Source organism: Chaetomium tenue (assembly GCF_020726465.1).
Source record: "Chaetomium tenue strain MPI-SDFR-AT-0079 chromosome Unknown F5144scaffold_5, whole genome shotgun sequence".
Taxonomy (NCBI): Eukaryota; Fungi; Ascomycota; class Sordariomycetes; order Sordariales; family Chaetomiaceae; genus Chaetomium; species Chaetomium tenue.
In genome coordinates, this window is record NW_027117333.1 from 1248814 (window position 1) to 1263546 (window position 14733).

The 14733-nt window shown below is 57.4% G+C and overlaps 4 protein-coding genes across 4 annotated transcripts; 3 read left to right on the top strand and 1 right to left on the bottom strand.

Moving 5' to 3' along the window:
- Positions 1–103: 103 nt before the first annotated feature.
- F5144DRAFT_494827 (uncharacterized protein) lies at positions 104–2630 on the top strand (the record flags this gene model as incomplete). Its single annotated transcript, XM_066786058.1, has 3 exons — positions 104–1207; positions 1267–1417; positions 1465–2630. The coding sequence occupies 3 exons, from the start codon at positions 104–106 to the stop codon at positions 2628–2630; spliced, it is 2421 nt and encodes an 806-aa protein (XP_066641114.1).
- A 4239-nt stretch (positions 2631–6869) lies between these two features.
- F5144DRAFT_593895 (uncharacterized protein) lies at positions 6870–7721 on the top strand (the record flags this gene model as incomplete). Its single annotated transcript, XM_066790509.1, has 1 exon — positions 6870–7721. The coding sequence occupies one exon, from the start codon at positions 6870–6872 to the stop codon at positions 7719–7721; it is 852 nt and encodes a 283-aa protein (XP_066641115.1).
- A 3951-nt stretch (positions 7722–11672) lies between these two features.
- Positions 11673–13273, top strand: F5144DRAFT_282373 (putative transferase CAF17, mitochondrial). Its single transcript, XM_066783720.1, has one exon. The coding sequence runs from the start codon at positions 11822–11824 to the stop codon at positions 13103–13105; it is 1284 nt and encodes a 427-aa protein (XP_066641116.1). The 5' UTR covers positions 11673–11821; the 3' UTR covers positions 13106–13273.
- Positions 13274–14480, bottom strand: F5144DRAFT_282352 (uncharacterized protein). Its single transcript, XM_066783719.1, has one exon. It carries the CDS (start codon positions 14396–14398, stop codon positions 13442–13444), a length of 957 nt encoding a protein of 318 aa, XP_066641117.1. The 5' UTR covers positions 14399–14480; the 3' UTR covers positions 13274–13441.
- Between the last annotated feature and the right edge of the window lie 253 nt (positions 14481–14733).

Sequence of the window (14733 nt, forward strand, 5' to 3'; positions counted from 1 at the left end):
CGACGGGCATCTCTTTCTATCATCCTTCGATTTCTACTCTTCGTCATTTTACTTCTACACCGTATACTTTTATTTCCTCGTTCCATGTGGACATATCGCCACGATGCGACCGCTATCCGGTGATGACGCTCACAAGCGTCCGTATACTTCCGACGCCGACGGTTTCTCGACGTTTAGACTCCCGCCCGCACCCCAGATGACGTATACTTTTGGCGATGAAGCCGTCATCGATTCATCGTCCAATCTCCCACCAGCAGCTCCCCACCGCCGTATAAAGGAGCAACGACCAATTCCCCAACCCGAGCACCCCGAGCACTCCAAACCGCGAGTCCCGACACACCACGACTTCGAAAGAAACAGACAATCCAAAGCCCGACCCACGAGCTCCAAGGGACCTATCGACGCGCTCCAACACGAAGAGCACAACGCGTTGTCGTCGCGTGCCATCTCGCCCTTTCCGCGGTCAACCGACCACACCCCCAGCCTCTCCCAGCCACTCACCCCTGTCCTGCTCGGCGGTGTGTCCGGCCCGGCATCAGCTCTCAGCAGCATGTCCTCACGCCGCAACTCGCTGTGTCTCTCCGAAGACATACCCAGCTTCCCGCCGAGCATGCGCGGCGGTGACGTCGCGGTCGAGGATGACGAGTCTGAGAACGAGCGCGAGGACCGGGCCGCGGAGCCCACGGAACGAGAAGGCGAAGGCGACGCGAGCGGCGCGTCGTCGGCCATGATGGACAGCGGCAGCGCCCCGCAGCTAGTCATGCCCAGCATCAAGATGCCGAGCCGCCGGCCCTTCACCGACGACGGCAAGCGCATGGGCCGTCTGAAGGTGCTGATCGCGGGCGACAGCGGGGTGGGGAAGACGGCGCTGATCAAGGCCATTGTGCAGTCCTGCGAGCATATCGTGCATGTGGATCCCATCACGCCGTCGGCGCTGTTGAGCTCGTCCGCGATGGGCGGGTCCGTGCACACGGCGGTCAGCGGGTCGCCGGGCGGTGGCCGGAGGGGCCGGAGACAGGCGGGCAGGGGGAGTATTACGGGGACGAGCAGGATTACGGAGATTTATGCGAGTACAAAGCCGTATCCGGAGTGGTGGTCTGAGGTGGAAGATTCGGGGGTGCTGATGCGGAGGAAGAGTCTGGGTGATGCGGTCCTGGATCGGAATATCTGCTTCGTTGATACCCCGGGATATGGGAGCGGGTCGTCGGTGAGTTTTCATTTCTTTTTGTTTGGTATGTCTAGTGCAAAAATGACTGACCCTCGCAGTCTATGGACACCATCACGCCCGTGGCGCAGTATATCGAGGCACATTTACAACGGATCAACTCCAACCTTCTCAGCGATGGTGATCTCCTCAACCTACTCGGAGGAGAGGGCGGCGTCCAGGTTGACGCCGTATTCTATCTGGTTTCGAACCGTATGCATAGGTCCCCCATCATATCAACCCGGCACTAACAAAACCAGGCCTCCGTCCCGTTGACATTGGGTACCTCCGCCAGCTCTACCCCCTCACGAATGTCATTATTCTTCTCGCTCAAGCAGACCTGATGTCTGCCGACCAAGTCGCCGCGAGCAAAGCCCAAATCCACAGCCAGCTCAAAGAAGCCAACATCCGCCTTTTCTCCTTCTCTCTCCCCGCATCGGCAGACACGGATAACCAAGGCGTCTACGCCATCTCCAGCGCCGCCGGGCCCGACCGCGACACCATGGACGCCAGCCTGCTCATGTCGCCGGACTACGTCCAGCCCCTCAGTCCCACCGAGCTCTCCACCCTGGTTTCCGACGTCTTCACCCCCGCCGGCGTCGCCCGCCTGCGCCACGCCGTCGCGCGCAAATACATCCAGTGGCGCGCCCACGACGGCCCCAACATCACCCCCTCGCTCTTCTCCCACCCCCAACGCCCATCCATCAACCCCTTCGGCCCCACCCCGCAAACCCGAACCACCCAAACACCCAACCCCCGCACCCCCCCCAACACCACCAACGCCCCCCACGCCACCACCACCACCTCCTCGCCCAGCTACGCGCTCGCCCGCCTGGCCGACCACACCCAGCGCGAGGAACGCCTCGCCGAGGTGCGCCTCGCCAACTGGGCCGCCGACCTGCAGCGCAGCCTGGCGCGCGAGCGCGAGCAGTATGCGGCGCTGGCGCGCGCGGAGCGGGCCGGGTGGCTGGCGGAGCGGGTGGAGGAGGTGGCGAGGGAGGTGGTGGGGGATGTTGGGGGTGGGGGTGGGGGTGGGGGGATGCCGGTTGTTGTTGCGGAGCGCGGGCGGAGGCGCAGGGAGGTGGCGGGTTGGGGTGTGGATGTGGATGGGGCGGGGAGGCGGAGGAGGAGGGAGGGGGCGCTGGAGTATGCGCTGGAGCGGGGTGAGGGTGAGAAACGATACCGGGGTGGTCTGGATGAGGGTCAGGACCAGATCCAGAGTCGTCACAGGCAGGACCCGCTTGGTTTGTTGGAGGTGGCGGACGAGTTGCGGCGTCGGGGGCTGATTGCGCTGGAGGTGCTGGGCAGTATTGGCGTGCTGGGCGGGCTGGCGCTGTGGGTTACCAGGCATTATCTGCATGGGCAGTCGCCGGCGGCGGGGTTGCTGCCGGGGGATTGGGAGCGGTTTTGGTATGGTCTGCGTTAGGGGGGTTGGATTATGGATAGGTTTCCGTGGTTTGGCTCGGTTGAGTTGAGTTGGTGCTGGATGGGAATTGGGCGAGTGGGTGAGTGAGGGGCTGGGTGAGTGGTGGAGAGGGCGTTGAGTTGCGCTCCGACAACAACCATCTACGAGGTGTTTATCATGTCATATATGGGTTTACTTTTACGGAACGCCTACCGGTCGAGTGGCCAGCATCATGGGTCGCATAGTTGCGTCTGGATCGCTTTCTCGGTTGATGTAGACAAAACATCATGGAAGGTGATGGTGTTAGGGGGGCATTGTTGGAGTTTCTTGTTACTCTTAGATGATTTACATAACATTAGGGTTCCGCTGCTCAGTCGATAGTATCTATACCAACTCATAGTATATTATTTTTTGATGCTTGGGGACTAAGTGAAGAAAGCTGGCCTGTGACCTCCGGCTTAGACCACAAGTGTCGACGTCGGAAAACCATAAACGTTGTTTCTCCTTTACTGTGGTACCTATATCACAAAGTCGTACGTCCGTTACAAAGTCAATACAAAGTTCGACTTTTAGTCATTTAAAGACTACCTACCGGTTCAAGTGTTCAAGGCCACAAACCAAACATGTCAGTAACTCGACGTGGCAATCATGGATTATATATGGGCAACGTCAATGCTAGAAACATAAATTGCAAGCCTTTTTGCCTGAACCGACTGTCGATACAATGTCAAGTCTGTAGGTGATACGCCTGCTGGCACTAGTAGTCATCATAACTTATTCCTGGTTAGGTACTTAGTAGGTAGCGGTCTTTCGAACTGCCATGGCTATGTCATCTCCTATTTCCCTATCAGAATGAAGACAGACCGTTATAAACAGTGAGCCTCAGAACTCGGTGACTCGGCTTAGGACAGTGTTCAAACTTGGATTCTTAGGGCATTCGTAGTCCCCTATTTACCTAGATTGCAGGGATGCTTTAAAGGTCCAAGTGCCCTATTTACCTAGGTAGGTTATAGGGATGCCTTGAAGGTCTAAGGTAGTCCTTAGTATGTAGGTCTGCCTTGACACATGCATTCCATCCGTTACAATGCAAGGAGCCGCGACCTACAAGGCTCTGCGTTTCCATACTGCTACTATGTCATGAAACTACCCGTCTTCGAACAAGAAGGCCAAGGTGCAAATCCCATCCAGGATAATGTGCCATCTTCTTCACCTGTCATTCAATCCCACCTCCGTTTACAAGCGAACCCGGTCACCAGGGCCTTGCGTGGAAAACACCGGTCCGAACGAGAAACAGCCGGGCCGGAGCATATTCGGAAATACCTGCAACACTTCAAGCATCGTGATCCTGGATGACTTACACAAACTCCAAATCGGGATGCGGGTAAATGGAGTGTGGGGGGGATCTATACACCACTAGCGTAGCTGTTCCGAGTTGCTCCGTTGCGGGCTTTATTGTAGTTGCTTTGCCCGAAAGACTCAATGTTGAGTTCCGGCGTTCCGGGCAACGACCAAGGAAATTTGCTGCAAGTGCATGATTTAAGAGAAAGTTTCCATCAAGTTGACGGAGGCCGAGGGAAGTTTCCGGAATATCTCCGATTTGGAAGTACCAGTGACACGCGCGATACGCATGTAATTTGCACGCAAGTACACTGTCGCTCGCTTTGCCCCGTATTCTGTGAAACGTCAACGAGGCGACGCAGATTGTCCCTGTTTGGGCAACAGTTAACAGTTAACTTGTCGCAACTCTTTTGCAAGGCAAATGCACACTTGGGGTTTCCCTTAAAGTGGCTGCAGCCCGCATGACATCACGGGGCAACGCGCATCGTATTTCGGACGCGAGAGATCAAAGAAGGCCGCGGATCAGATTACAGATGACTGAGCCTCTGAGCGCCGACGGAGCACCGGAGCCGGAGCGGGCAGTCACCCCGAGACGCTGTGAACGCAGGGGCCATTCCGATCTGGAACTGGGGGTGGGCACCCTGAAATCCAGGCAGCCTTCAAATCACAACCGAGCAGCCACGGAGACTTACGTGATTGGCCGCCATGCGAGGGCCATTCGTCATCCATTAGCCCTTTGCGTCCCAAAACGTTGAGGTTATCTCGCAATCGTCGTGATGGGCTGGCTGTGTTGGGTGCTGCTGCGTAATCCCCTTGCCGGGAAGATTTCGACCCAGATTCCCGATCTCGCAGGAGGTTTCGGTATCGTCGTTTCTCGAGGAAAAAAAGAGAAGCCGCATATCGAGATGCTACGTGACATGGAACCCTCGAACAGAAGATAGGACTCCTGCAGTCAGAGCAACACGGCGCCCAAACGATGTGCGATACCGACGAAATGCTCGTGGCTGGGCTGTGCCGTGAGGGCACGCACTGTCCCCAGGACTCGACGAGATGAGCGGCATCCCCATTCGGTCGCCATGTGGTTTCTCGTCCTCCCACCAGGACGGTGCACATCAGGTAATCAGCCCTACGGGGCGAGGACGAATCAGATCGGGCCCGTACCGAACCCCCCCAAGCCCGCAATTTCCTCCTCCCCACAGATGACTCGGGGCGGTGCAATGAGCCATCGAGCCATCCTCGAACTCGGTGTTACGGTCGTAGCCGAACTCAACTCCTCATTCGTCGTTCGCATGGCAATTGCTGAGAGCCCACACCGCCGGGAGCCCGTTGCATTTGATGACTCTATACACTATACGCAAGGGGGCGGTGCGGTGCTTCTCGCGACGTTCCATGCATATGGTGTCGCGGGATGGGGTATCTGAATTGTTGACGCCGAGACTTACGTCCCGAGTGCTGGCGGAGATGATGAACCCGTAATGCTATCGCGTATATGTGGCGTGTAAACGAGATGCATTGCCTGCCTTGATGCCGTGGCTCTGATTGACTGATGTATCGGCGTTGACGTACTTACCAGTACGTACTCGCCGTTGAGACTGTGGTGGAATTGGGACGTATGAGACGTGCATTGTCGAAGGTGAAATTACTCTTACCGCAGAAAGATTGAAGAGACTTCCTTCCGTTTGGGCAATTAGAAATCAAGGTACGAAACAGTTACCATCGTGCCGGGATGGTGAGGATCGCGTGCAGGGAAACGAGCGCATCATTCAAGCTTATTATGAGCGCAAAGGCACCTTGGTTAATAATGAGACGAGTGCTTAGGTAAACCCTAAAGTGGTAAAATCCAGACAGAAGCGAGAAGATGCCGAAAGTCCTGCAACTGTCGTTGCGAATGCGGGGTGCTCGGCGTTGCTGATTAACAATCGCCGGAGCTTGGAGGGCCTTGGCGCCGACAAATCCAGCACGGCGATGAGTGAACGCGGGACAAGGTGGGTTCATCATCAATCAGTCTGAGGGCCGCGTTTATCAGGGCGTAGGCGGGGTTAGGCTGGAGCGTACGCAGTAACTCCGTCCGTCCTACGAGGAGGACTGGCGCCGTAGCCCGAAACGGGGTAAATCCATGCTTGCCTGTGCTCCCGTTGTCCACGGGTGCGTTCCTGCCAGCGATCCAGCCATGGAGCCATGGGGCGAGATGGAGCGATGGACAGCGCACCAAAAATGGTGATACGTATTGTGTTTGTGTTGGGGCCTGACAGGCTCGTCGAGGCGGCCCTGCGGGGGGGGATCAGGCGCGGTCGGGGCAACGCCAAACCGTCCAACGGTGCTTCACCGCCGCCGCGTCTCAGTATGTACTGATGTACCGTGTATGGGAGTGTTACTCGCTACAGAAGGGGACGGCGCAGGGCGTGGTCGAGGCCGCGTTTCTCTCGCTAACCTACAAGGGTAGGTAATTATGCGCAGGCGAAGGGCGGGCCCGGGGTGGAGATCGGACTCTCGGTTTTTGTCAGCTGCTGCGGATGATACAACAAGCCAGGTTCTGGTGACCTGCGGTGTCTTGGAAGAGCCGAACACCAACTGACGGTCAAGATTACAAAAGGACTCGGGGGGCCGCCCCTTCCTCGGGCACATGTCCCTCTCAGTCATCGACCAGGTCAGCACTTCATCTTGTCTTTTTTACGACTACTAAGTGATAATTACTTTATTGCTTTGAGAAGTTTGTCTCTTGACTTCCATCCCGGAATTCACTGCTCAAGTCCTATGGTCCTTGCCCTGGCTACCACTTTCTTGGCCCACCCCACCCCGGCCTGAATTCACACCCTTGAAGCCTGCCTAACTCGGCTATCCCGCAATCGGCTTTCGTGCCTTGACTCACAACGATAACGCCAAAGCACACCAAATATTTGGAAGCCTACAAGACCCGCCAAAATGTCTTCTCCTCTTCCCATTCAAACACCAAGAAACACACAACCCTCGAGGTCACTACATTCCTCGTCGGTCTCCTTTGCAACTCCCGCGTCCCCATTCCGACCCCGAGCCAACAAGAAGATGTCGATCGCACAAACCTACTTCCTCGCCCACAAGGCCCGGGCAAAGCTGTCTTCGGAAGCTGCCCGCCCCGACCACAACCTCCGCCTGCTTGTCGGGCACGCCAACATGCTCGACTCGCTGATGCTGGAGCTCGCCGACGCCGAGAGGGAGCAAGAGTCGTGGTTCAACCAGTCCGTCCGCGGCGCCTCGCCCAGCACCACCACCGAGGAGAGGCACATCCAGTGGGCGGATACCATCGTGGAGGAGCCCGAGCACGACTGGCAAGCCGAGGACGCCGAGTCCGACTCCGACTCCGATTCCGAGTTTGACGACGACGAGGACATCGAGATGGCCGACGCCGTCGCCCTCCGGAGGATACCCTCGCACACCATGCTGCCGCACAAGGCGGCCTACCCATTCGGCGTCGACCTAGAGGAGGAGGATGAGGACTACGACATGGACGACGAGGAGGACTTCACCCAGCTCGCCCTGCAGCGGAGCCCATCACACTCCGTCTCGCCCTCATCACCGCCCGAGCTCGACGACGACTCGGACGCCTCGACAGAAGACGAGTCGATGCCGCCATCACCACCTACGACCCTGATCCCCGCATTCGAGGAGACGCGGAAGGGGAGCAGCACACAAGCGACAACAATAGACCAAGGAGACAAGACCGCCTTCTACGAAGAGGGGTATTACCTCCCACCGCGAAGCCCGGCGAGACTTATCTCGGCCGTGTCGGTGTACTAAAACGGTCTTGTCTCTTGTCTTGTGTTTGCTCTTCCTTCTGCATGGGCCGGCGTTCTCGATATGATACCAGATACTGGGAGCGAAAAAAAGTCTTGTTTTTACTTTGTTTGGATTGGGAGCAGCAGCGTCATTGCATCTTTACTACCTACTACACCACTCAATACATAATGGGGGTGGTACGAAGTCCTGGGTTTCGGACATGAAGGCAGGAGGACGATTGGAGGATACACATATTTCCTACCACAGGTGGATGGATTCACACACACACTTCTCTATCAAGCTCCCGCTCCCTGGCATTATCTGGCCAAGGTTGAGTGGGAAGCTTTAGCTTAGCGCAGGCCGACCGCCGACAAGGGCGGCAGCCAAAAAATAAAAATAAAATCAACATGATCAAACTACTCGTCTTTCTTCGCCTGCACCATTCCCAGTGACCTGCATCCGCAATTGACAATCACCTTCATGATTTTCGTTCCATTTCCCCCCATCCCCACCCCAACCATTTCCAGCTCGATCTCTCACAGCTAGGACTCGAGCGTGGAGATCGGTCCCGAGGCGGCGGTATGATTCACAAAAAAATAAAGTGGACCACCCTCCCCAATCTCATCTCTGCCCACCCCCGGGGGGCGTGACCAACAAGTACATAAGGTAGGTCACCTCCCCCCAAGACAGTCTCGGCAACGGGGAACTTTCCCTGATAGGTCCGCCTTTTCGTACCTGACCGAACGGAACGAGCTCTTTTTCTCTCTTTTTTTCGCCTGTTACGGACAGATACGGGGATACGGAGACGGGGCAGCGGAGGAATTCCCGCTTGGCTTTCTTTGGCTTGTCTCCGCTGGCCTGGTGACCAAGCAGAACCTGTGAGCCTCGGGCTAGGTTGTCTGTGCTGTGCTGTGTGTGTGATCCCAATCCCGTCCTCGAATCCCACCGGCTTCCGCGCGTTTCGGGTTTTTGATGCGGGCGCGGGGTTTGCTTTTTTTTTTTTTTGCTTTTCTTCTTTTCGCACTCGCTTAGTTAATTGTTTTTGAGGCCTGGCCGCGTTGCGTAGCGGGGCCTTGGGGGCGGTTACGTGGATTATCCTGGGGGTTTGGGTGATGTTGTCACTGTTTGTGGGAGATTTACAGGGCTGACAACACTGCACACGCTGCGCTACGAGTCCTGGTCCCGCCCGTCGGGTTGGGATGGGATGCGAGGTTACGTGTACTGTGTGGTATTGGCGGCAGTTGGGTTTTGTTTTGCTGTTGCGGGCGGCGTGACCTACCTAAGCAGCTGAGGGTGTTGGTGGGCGTGCGTAACTGATTCATCATCACTCATTTCCCGCGCTTCACGATCCTTGTTTCTTTGTTGGTGTTGGGGGCATTTTTTTGGTGAGTTACGAATAAGGTAGGTTTTTGGGGGTTTCGCGGCCCGCGGCGTTCGGGGCGGTGGCCAAGGCCGAGACGGTCCCGGACGGCCGAATTCAAGGTCGAGTACGAGGGCTTTGTTTGAACTGATTTGGATTGACGGTTTCAGGAGCTCAGATGTTACTACAAACGGACGGGTCTCATCGTACTTGGCCGTCGCTTGTTGATTCTGGATGCAGTTGGGTTTTGGCATTGCATCGCGCCGCAGGGACGAGACGAGACGAGACGACCCCGGCAACTGTTAGTTTACCACTCGTACAGACAGGTACCACAACAATACCAACGCATCGCTCTGCTTTGCTGGATCCTTACACCGACCATCTCCGCTCACCGCTTGCGCGCTCTGCGATTGACACGATGACTGCGCGCCCGCGTTTCTGGTTTGATTGCATGAAGATTGCAGGGCCAGACTGCGATGCCTAATTTCTCGGGCTGACTCAGGCGTGCCCTCTCATCTCGAAAGCCCTGCCAATCTGGGGTAATTCTGATGCAAGAGCGGATGCCGCCGCCTAAGGTGAGGGTGGCTGAGATGTCCCCTGCGGTGGAGACGGAGCACCCAAAAAAGAAAGCCTGAACGATCCCCGACCCCGGAAATTTCACACATTTGGAAACGGCGTTTAGGATAACCTCGTTCGCTCAGGTTCGAGGTAACGAACGACGATTGCTGGCCGTTCTGGGGCAGTGGTGAATCCAACGTAATCGACGATGGCGATCCGCCACCCATATGATTTCAGTTTCTGGGGGATGTGCTGCGGATCATGCTGAGCATTTGGCATTGGTGCTACCGAGAAGCAACGTTTCGAAACTCGCCCGCCCAGGCTTGGGACCCATCGCGGCGACACCCTTTCCTTTCGTAGCGATCAGTTCGGTAAAGGGCACCTGAGGCTGTGCTACTGTAAAGTATCACGCTGAGTACTATGCAGCGATTTATGACTTGGCGGTCAACGTGGACCTTTCTCGTCACCGCCGTGGAGCACCATGCATGGAGGCAACACTCTCGCAGGTCCTCAATCGCCGCCCAACCGGTGAGGGTTTTCGCCAACAGCCTCTCTGCACGATGTAGGACTTCGGGCCTCTCCGCCCTCCGGAAGCGACACCGATAATGCTCATAGGTTGACAGATTTTCTCTCCTCCGTTTCTCGGCATGTGTGGGGGTTGACCGGCAACGTCCCGGAAAGGAGGGGCAACTGGTGGGCACACTCGACATCCGGCGATGGATGGTGGGGGAAACTGAGGCTCTCCATTAACTAGAGGGGCTCCAGGTGTGCATCACAAGGCCTCGGCAACGGGTCCTCACGTGAAACAGCGAGGCCATCAGTTGACCGCGAGCGGCACATAAAGCAGTATTGGGGCTTTAATAATATCATACAGCCGTGCCCTTGGGGGCAGAGTTGGAAACACCAAGAGCATGAAAAACAGGTTCAAATGGTGGTCGGCCTGTTAGCTGCTCAGTGCGGCAGAGAACTAGAAGCCACGATTAGCATCGTGCTCTGAAACGCTGTTGGCGAAGAAGCCGGGTGTGAGAGCTCCCCCGTATTTCGTGACCGACAACAACGCCACTCTGGCGGGATCGGCGACTCTCCGCAGTGCCCCGCCTCCCCGGGCCCGTCTCCCGGATGCCGTGCGACAGGCGCCCGAGTTTCTGATAAGCCGCCCTAAGAGAAGCAGGGTTCACGAGGAAATGCTTTGCATATCGCACCTGCGGGAAAGGACGGATTCGTTGGAGGGTCGGGAAGGGATTGGGTTGCCTGGTGAGGATATCATTTCCATTCACTACCATTTGCTGTGGGGCCGTCTCGCCGTGTACTGTGTAAGAGCCGATCCATCGCGGAAGGTGTCAAATTGTTGTGGTGGGTGTTGGCGTAAATCAATCGCGGCTCCAATCCCTAGATGGCATGTGTTCGTTTCTCATACCTACCTTGTCTGAATCTGGAAGACTACTGTGTTGTTGCGACGCATCGATAAGGTAGGTAGGTTAATGCGACCTACGGCGGTCCGGTGACCAAGTCAAACGCCTTTTCCGCCTTGCGGGATATCACAGGCGCCATCGGAAAAGTGATTATTGGTGAAGCGAACTTGCCGTTCACAGATCAAGCGACAAGGATGGTTCCCATCCACATCGTGAAGCGAAATTGACCAAACAAGAAACAACTCGGCGTGATGAGTCAACTGACATGGCGACCTATGTCCTGCGGTTCCGGCGTGGGACATGTGGCTGCTTCCGGTCGCTCCCGGCGCTCGAGATGGATGCATGTTTAAAACCTGGAATTGATGGAACCGATGAGCGGGATGTCGTCTTCGGCGGGGATACCTTAGCCCCGTGTACACCCAAGGAGTCGGCCGCATGAAAGAAACCGAACGGTAGAGCCGACGACGCGTCCGGCGTTTTGCGTACATGAGCATATCTCCGAGTCTCCATTGCCGCGTGGTGGGCAGGGACCTGGGAAACTCAATCCTCTCACCCCGGACCCACCCACAGGGCAGAGAATTGAATTACCTACGCATTGACCACCTCGGCGTTTGCAAAGTCCCGCTGCCGATCGGTGTAAATTACGATTTCCCGACCGCACAGATCGGATCGACGTCACTGCAAGTTTCACGGGTTCCTGCACGACTCAGATGAGGAGCTCAGATGATTCCTCATTGTAGACAAACCTAACCCTAACCGCATCACCCCGTTTTGCTACCACGACCACCACAATGCAACCAGCACGGAGGGTTGTGACCTCCACCGTAAGGTTAAGGGGCCCTGGTGGTGTGTCCGGTGTGTTCACCTGCCGGGGATGTCTCACTCGGACCCCTCCTGCACAACAACGCCGTGGCTTGTCCGGGTCTGCCCCGCGCAATGCCGCTCCGCCCGGCCTCTACCCCGCCGGCATATCCGAATTGTCCTCCCGGAAACTCATCTCCGTCTCCGGCCCGGACGCCGCCAAGTACCTCCAAGGCGTCATCACCGCCAACCTCACCCCGGGCTATGCCGGCCCCAACCCCACCAGCGAGCACCTGCGCTCCGACGCGGGCTTCTACGCCGCCTTCCTGACCGCCCAGGGCCGCATCCTGCACGACGTCTTCATCTACCGCGACGTGCGCGACACCGCCCACCCGGCCGGCCACAGCTGGCTGGTCGAGGTTGACGCCGCCGAGGCCGACCGCCTGCAGAAGCACATCAAGCGCTACAAGCTGCGCGCCAAGTTCGACGTGCGCCTGCTGGACGAGGGGGAAGGCCGCGTCTGGCACGCCTGGGACGACGCCAACCCCTCCTCCCTCACCACCCCCCAACCATCCTCCTCCTCCAACTCCAGTACAACAATAATCACCACCCCCGACAACCGCGCCCCCAATCTCGGCCACCGCCTCCTCACCTTCTCCCTCCCCACCCCCACGTTACCACTCCCCACCCTCCCCGAAACGGCCTACCGCCTCCGGCGCTACCAGCACGGCATCGCCGAGGGCCAGACCGAACTCCTCCACAACACAGCCCTGCCGCACGAGAGCAACCTGGACGCGACGGGGGCCGTCGACTTCCGCAAAGGCTGCTATGTGGGCCAGGAGCTGACCATCCGCACGGAGCACCGCGGCGTGGTGCGCAAGCGCGTGCTGCCGTGCGTGCTTTATCCTGATGTTGGAACTGAGGGGGTGGTGCCGGAGGGGGTGGGGTTCCGGGCGGATGTGGGTGTGGAGGGGGTGACGGCGGAGATGGTGCCTAAGGAGGCGAGTATCGGGCGGGTGGGGAAGAAGGGGCGGAGCGCGGGGAAGTGGTTGAGCGGGGTGGGGAATCTGGGGTTGGCGCTGTGTCGGTTGGAGATCATGACGGATGTGGTCCTGCCGGGGGAGACGGGCGGGACGGGGTTTGTGGAGGGGGATGAGTTTGTGGTTGGGCTGGGGGGTAATGGGGAGGAGGGCGGCGAGGGGAAGAAGGTCAGGATTAAGGCGTTTGTGCCGGACTGGCTGAGAACTGCGTTGGCGAGTAAAGAGGGGCATTAGACCTTGGGTGGGGAGGGTGTTGTATATGTTTGTACATGGCTGTATACTAGACATGGAGTGTACGAAGGTAGAATTATCGGCCATAGAGCTGGAGTTCCTGTTTATTCCCTCTTACGGTCAAAATCTGACCTGTCTTTTTGGCCGGATGCCGCTTTCCCGGCGATAGACATAAGAAGAAAAATAATTACAGGCTCGTAAGGCCGCTAGATATTAGCTTTCAAACGCTGTTATTGATGGTAATTATCAACCTCGTCTACCTATATAGGTATCGATTCTATCCTACGCTATTGGGTTGAACCTTGGTGGGCCCTGCGTCACGATGTCGTTCGTTGCTCTCTATGACTGCTCGGCTTTCCGCCTCTTCTCTTCGTCTTTCTTTGCTTGGGCAGCGCGTAACCTGGCCAGCATCGGCGCAAAGCGATTACTCGGTTTCGGCGGAGCACCAGCACCAGACTGGGGTGCGGGAGGTGCGGCTTCCGCGGGCTTGGAAAGCTTGTCTTCGTCAGCTTGTGGTTCTGCCGCGGTAGAGGGTGGAGGGTTTTCTGGGATCTTTCTCCTCGTAGGCCAGGGCGCCGGCGGCGACCCGGATTTCCTTCCCATTTTCCTCTTCCTCTCTGCCTTCCGTTCCTCCTTGCGCTGCTGCTTTTCGGCCTTGCGCTGTTGCGATTCCTTCAACCGCTTCTCAAGATCCGCGATTCGCTCGTCGTAGTCGTCCAGCGTCATCGGGGGTGTGGGGCGGCTGCCTGGTGCTGCCTTGCCCATATCTGGCCCGTCCACAGTCGTTGTCGCCGCAGCAGCAGCAGCCTCCTTCTCTTTCGCCAACCGCTCGCGCACCTCCGCCTCCTCCTTCAGCCGCCTCATCTCCTCCATCTTGGCCCTCCCCCTCGCCGCCATCGCACGGCGCTCCGCATCATGCGGTTGGGGCTGGGTCTCCCCTGTCTTGACGCGTTTTGCCTCCGCCTCGCGGCGCTCGAGGTCCTCCACCAGCCGGCGCCTCTTGTCGGACATTTGCTCGCGCTGCAGCTTCTTTTGGAGGATGGCACGCATGCCATTGTCGTAGGCCTTGCGGGCCTCGGGGCTGACGAGCACATCGCGAGCGCGCTCGAGTCGCTCGTACAGGGCTGGGTCGTAGGCGTCGCCGGCCTTGTCCGGGTGCGTGGTCAGCGCCTTGCGCCGGAAGGCCCGCCGGATGTCGGATTCGGAGGCGGTTGCATCGGTGGCTAGGAGAGCGAATAGATCATCCCCGCAGTTGGCGGCATCGCGCGCGTAGGTTATGAGGTCTTGGTCTGACATTTCGTGAGATTGGTGGTTGTGGTGTGTAGGTGTGTAGTTGTGTTGTTGAGGTGGGAGGAAGTTGAGGCTGCCAAGCTTTAAGTAGAAAGCTGGGTTGCCAACGACCCGCAACACCGTCACAATCATCTGACAGCTTTGCCACCTTGCCAAATTCGGCCACTTCTTTTCGCATCCTCCTCCCTCTTTTCTCTCTATTTATCACACTATTCCTCGCATACTTTTTAATTTCGATACCCATCCACAGGATAGTAGCCTTCACTGTAGAATACCACTATTATTACTATTGGCTACTAACTAAATAAAACCAAGGTGGTAACCGATAGCAGCAAGACTTT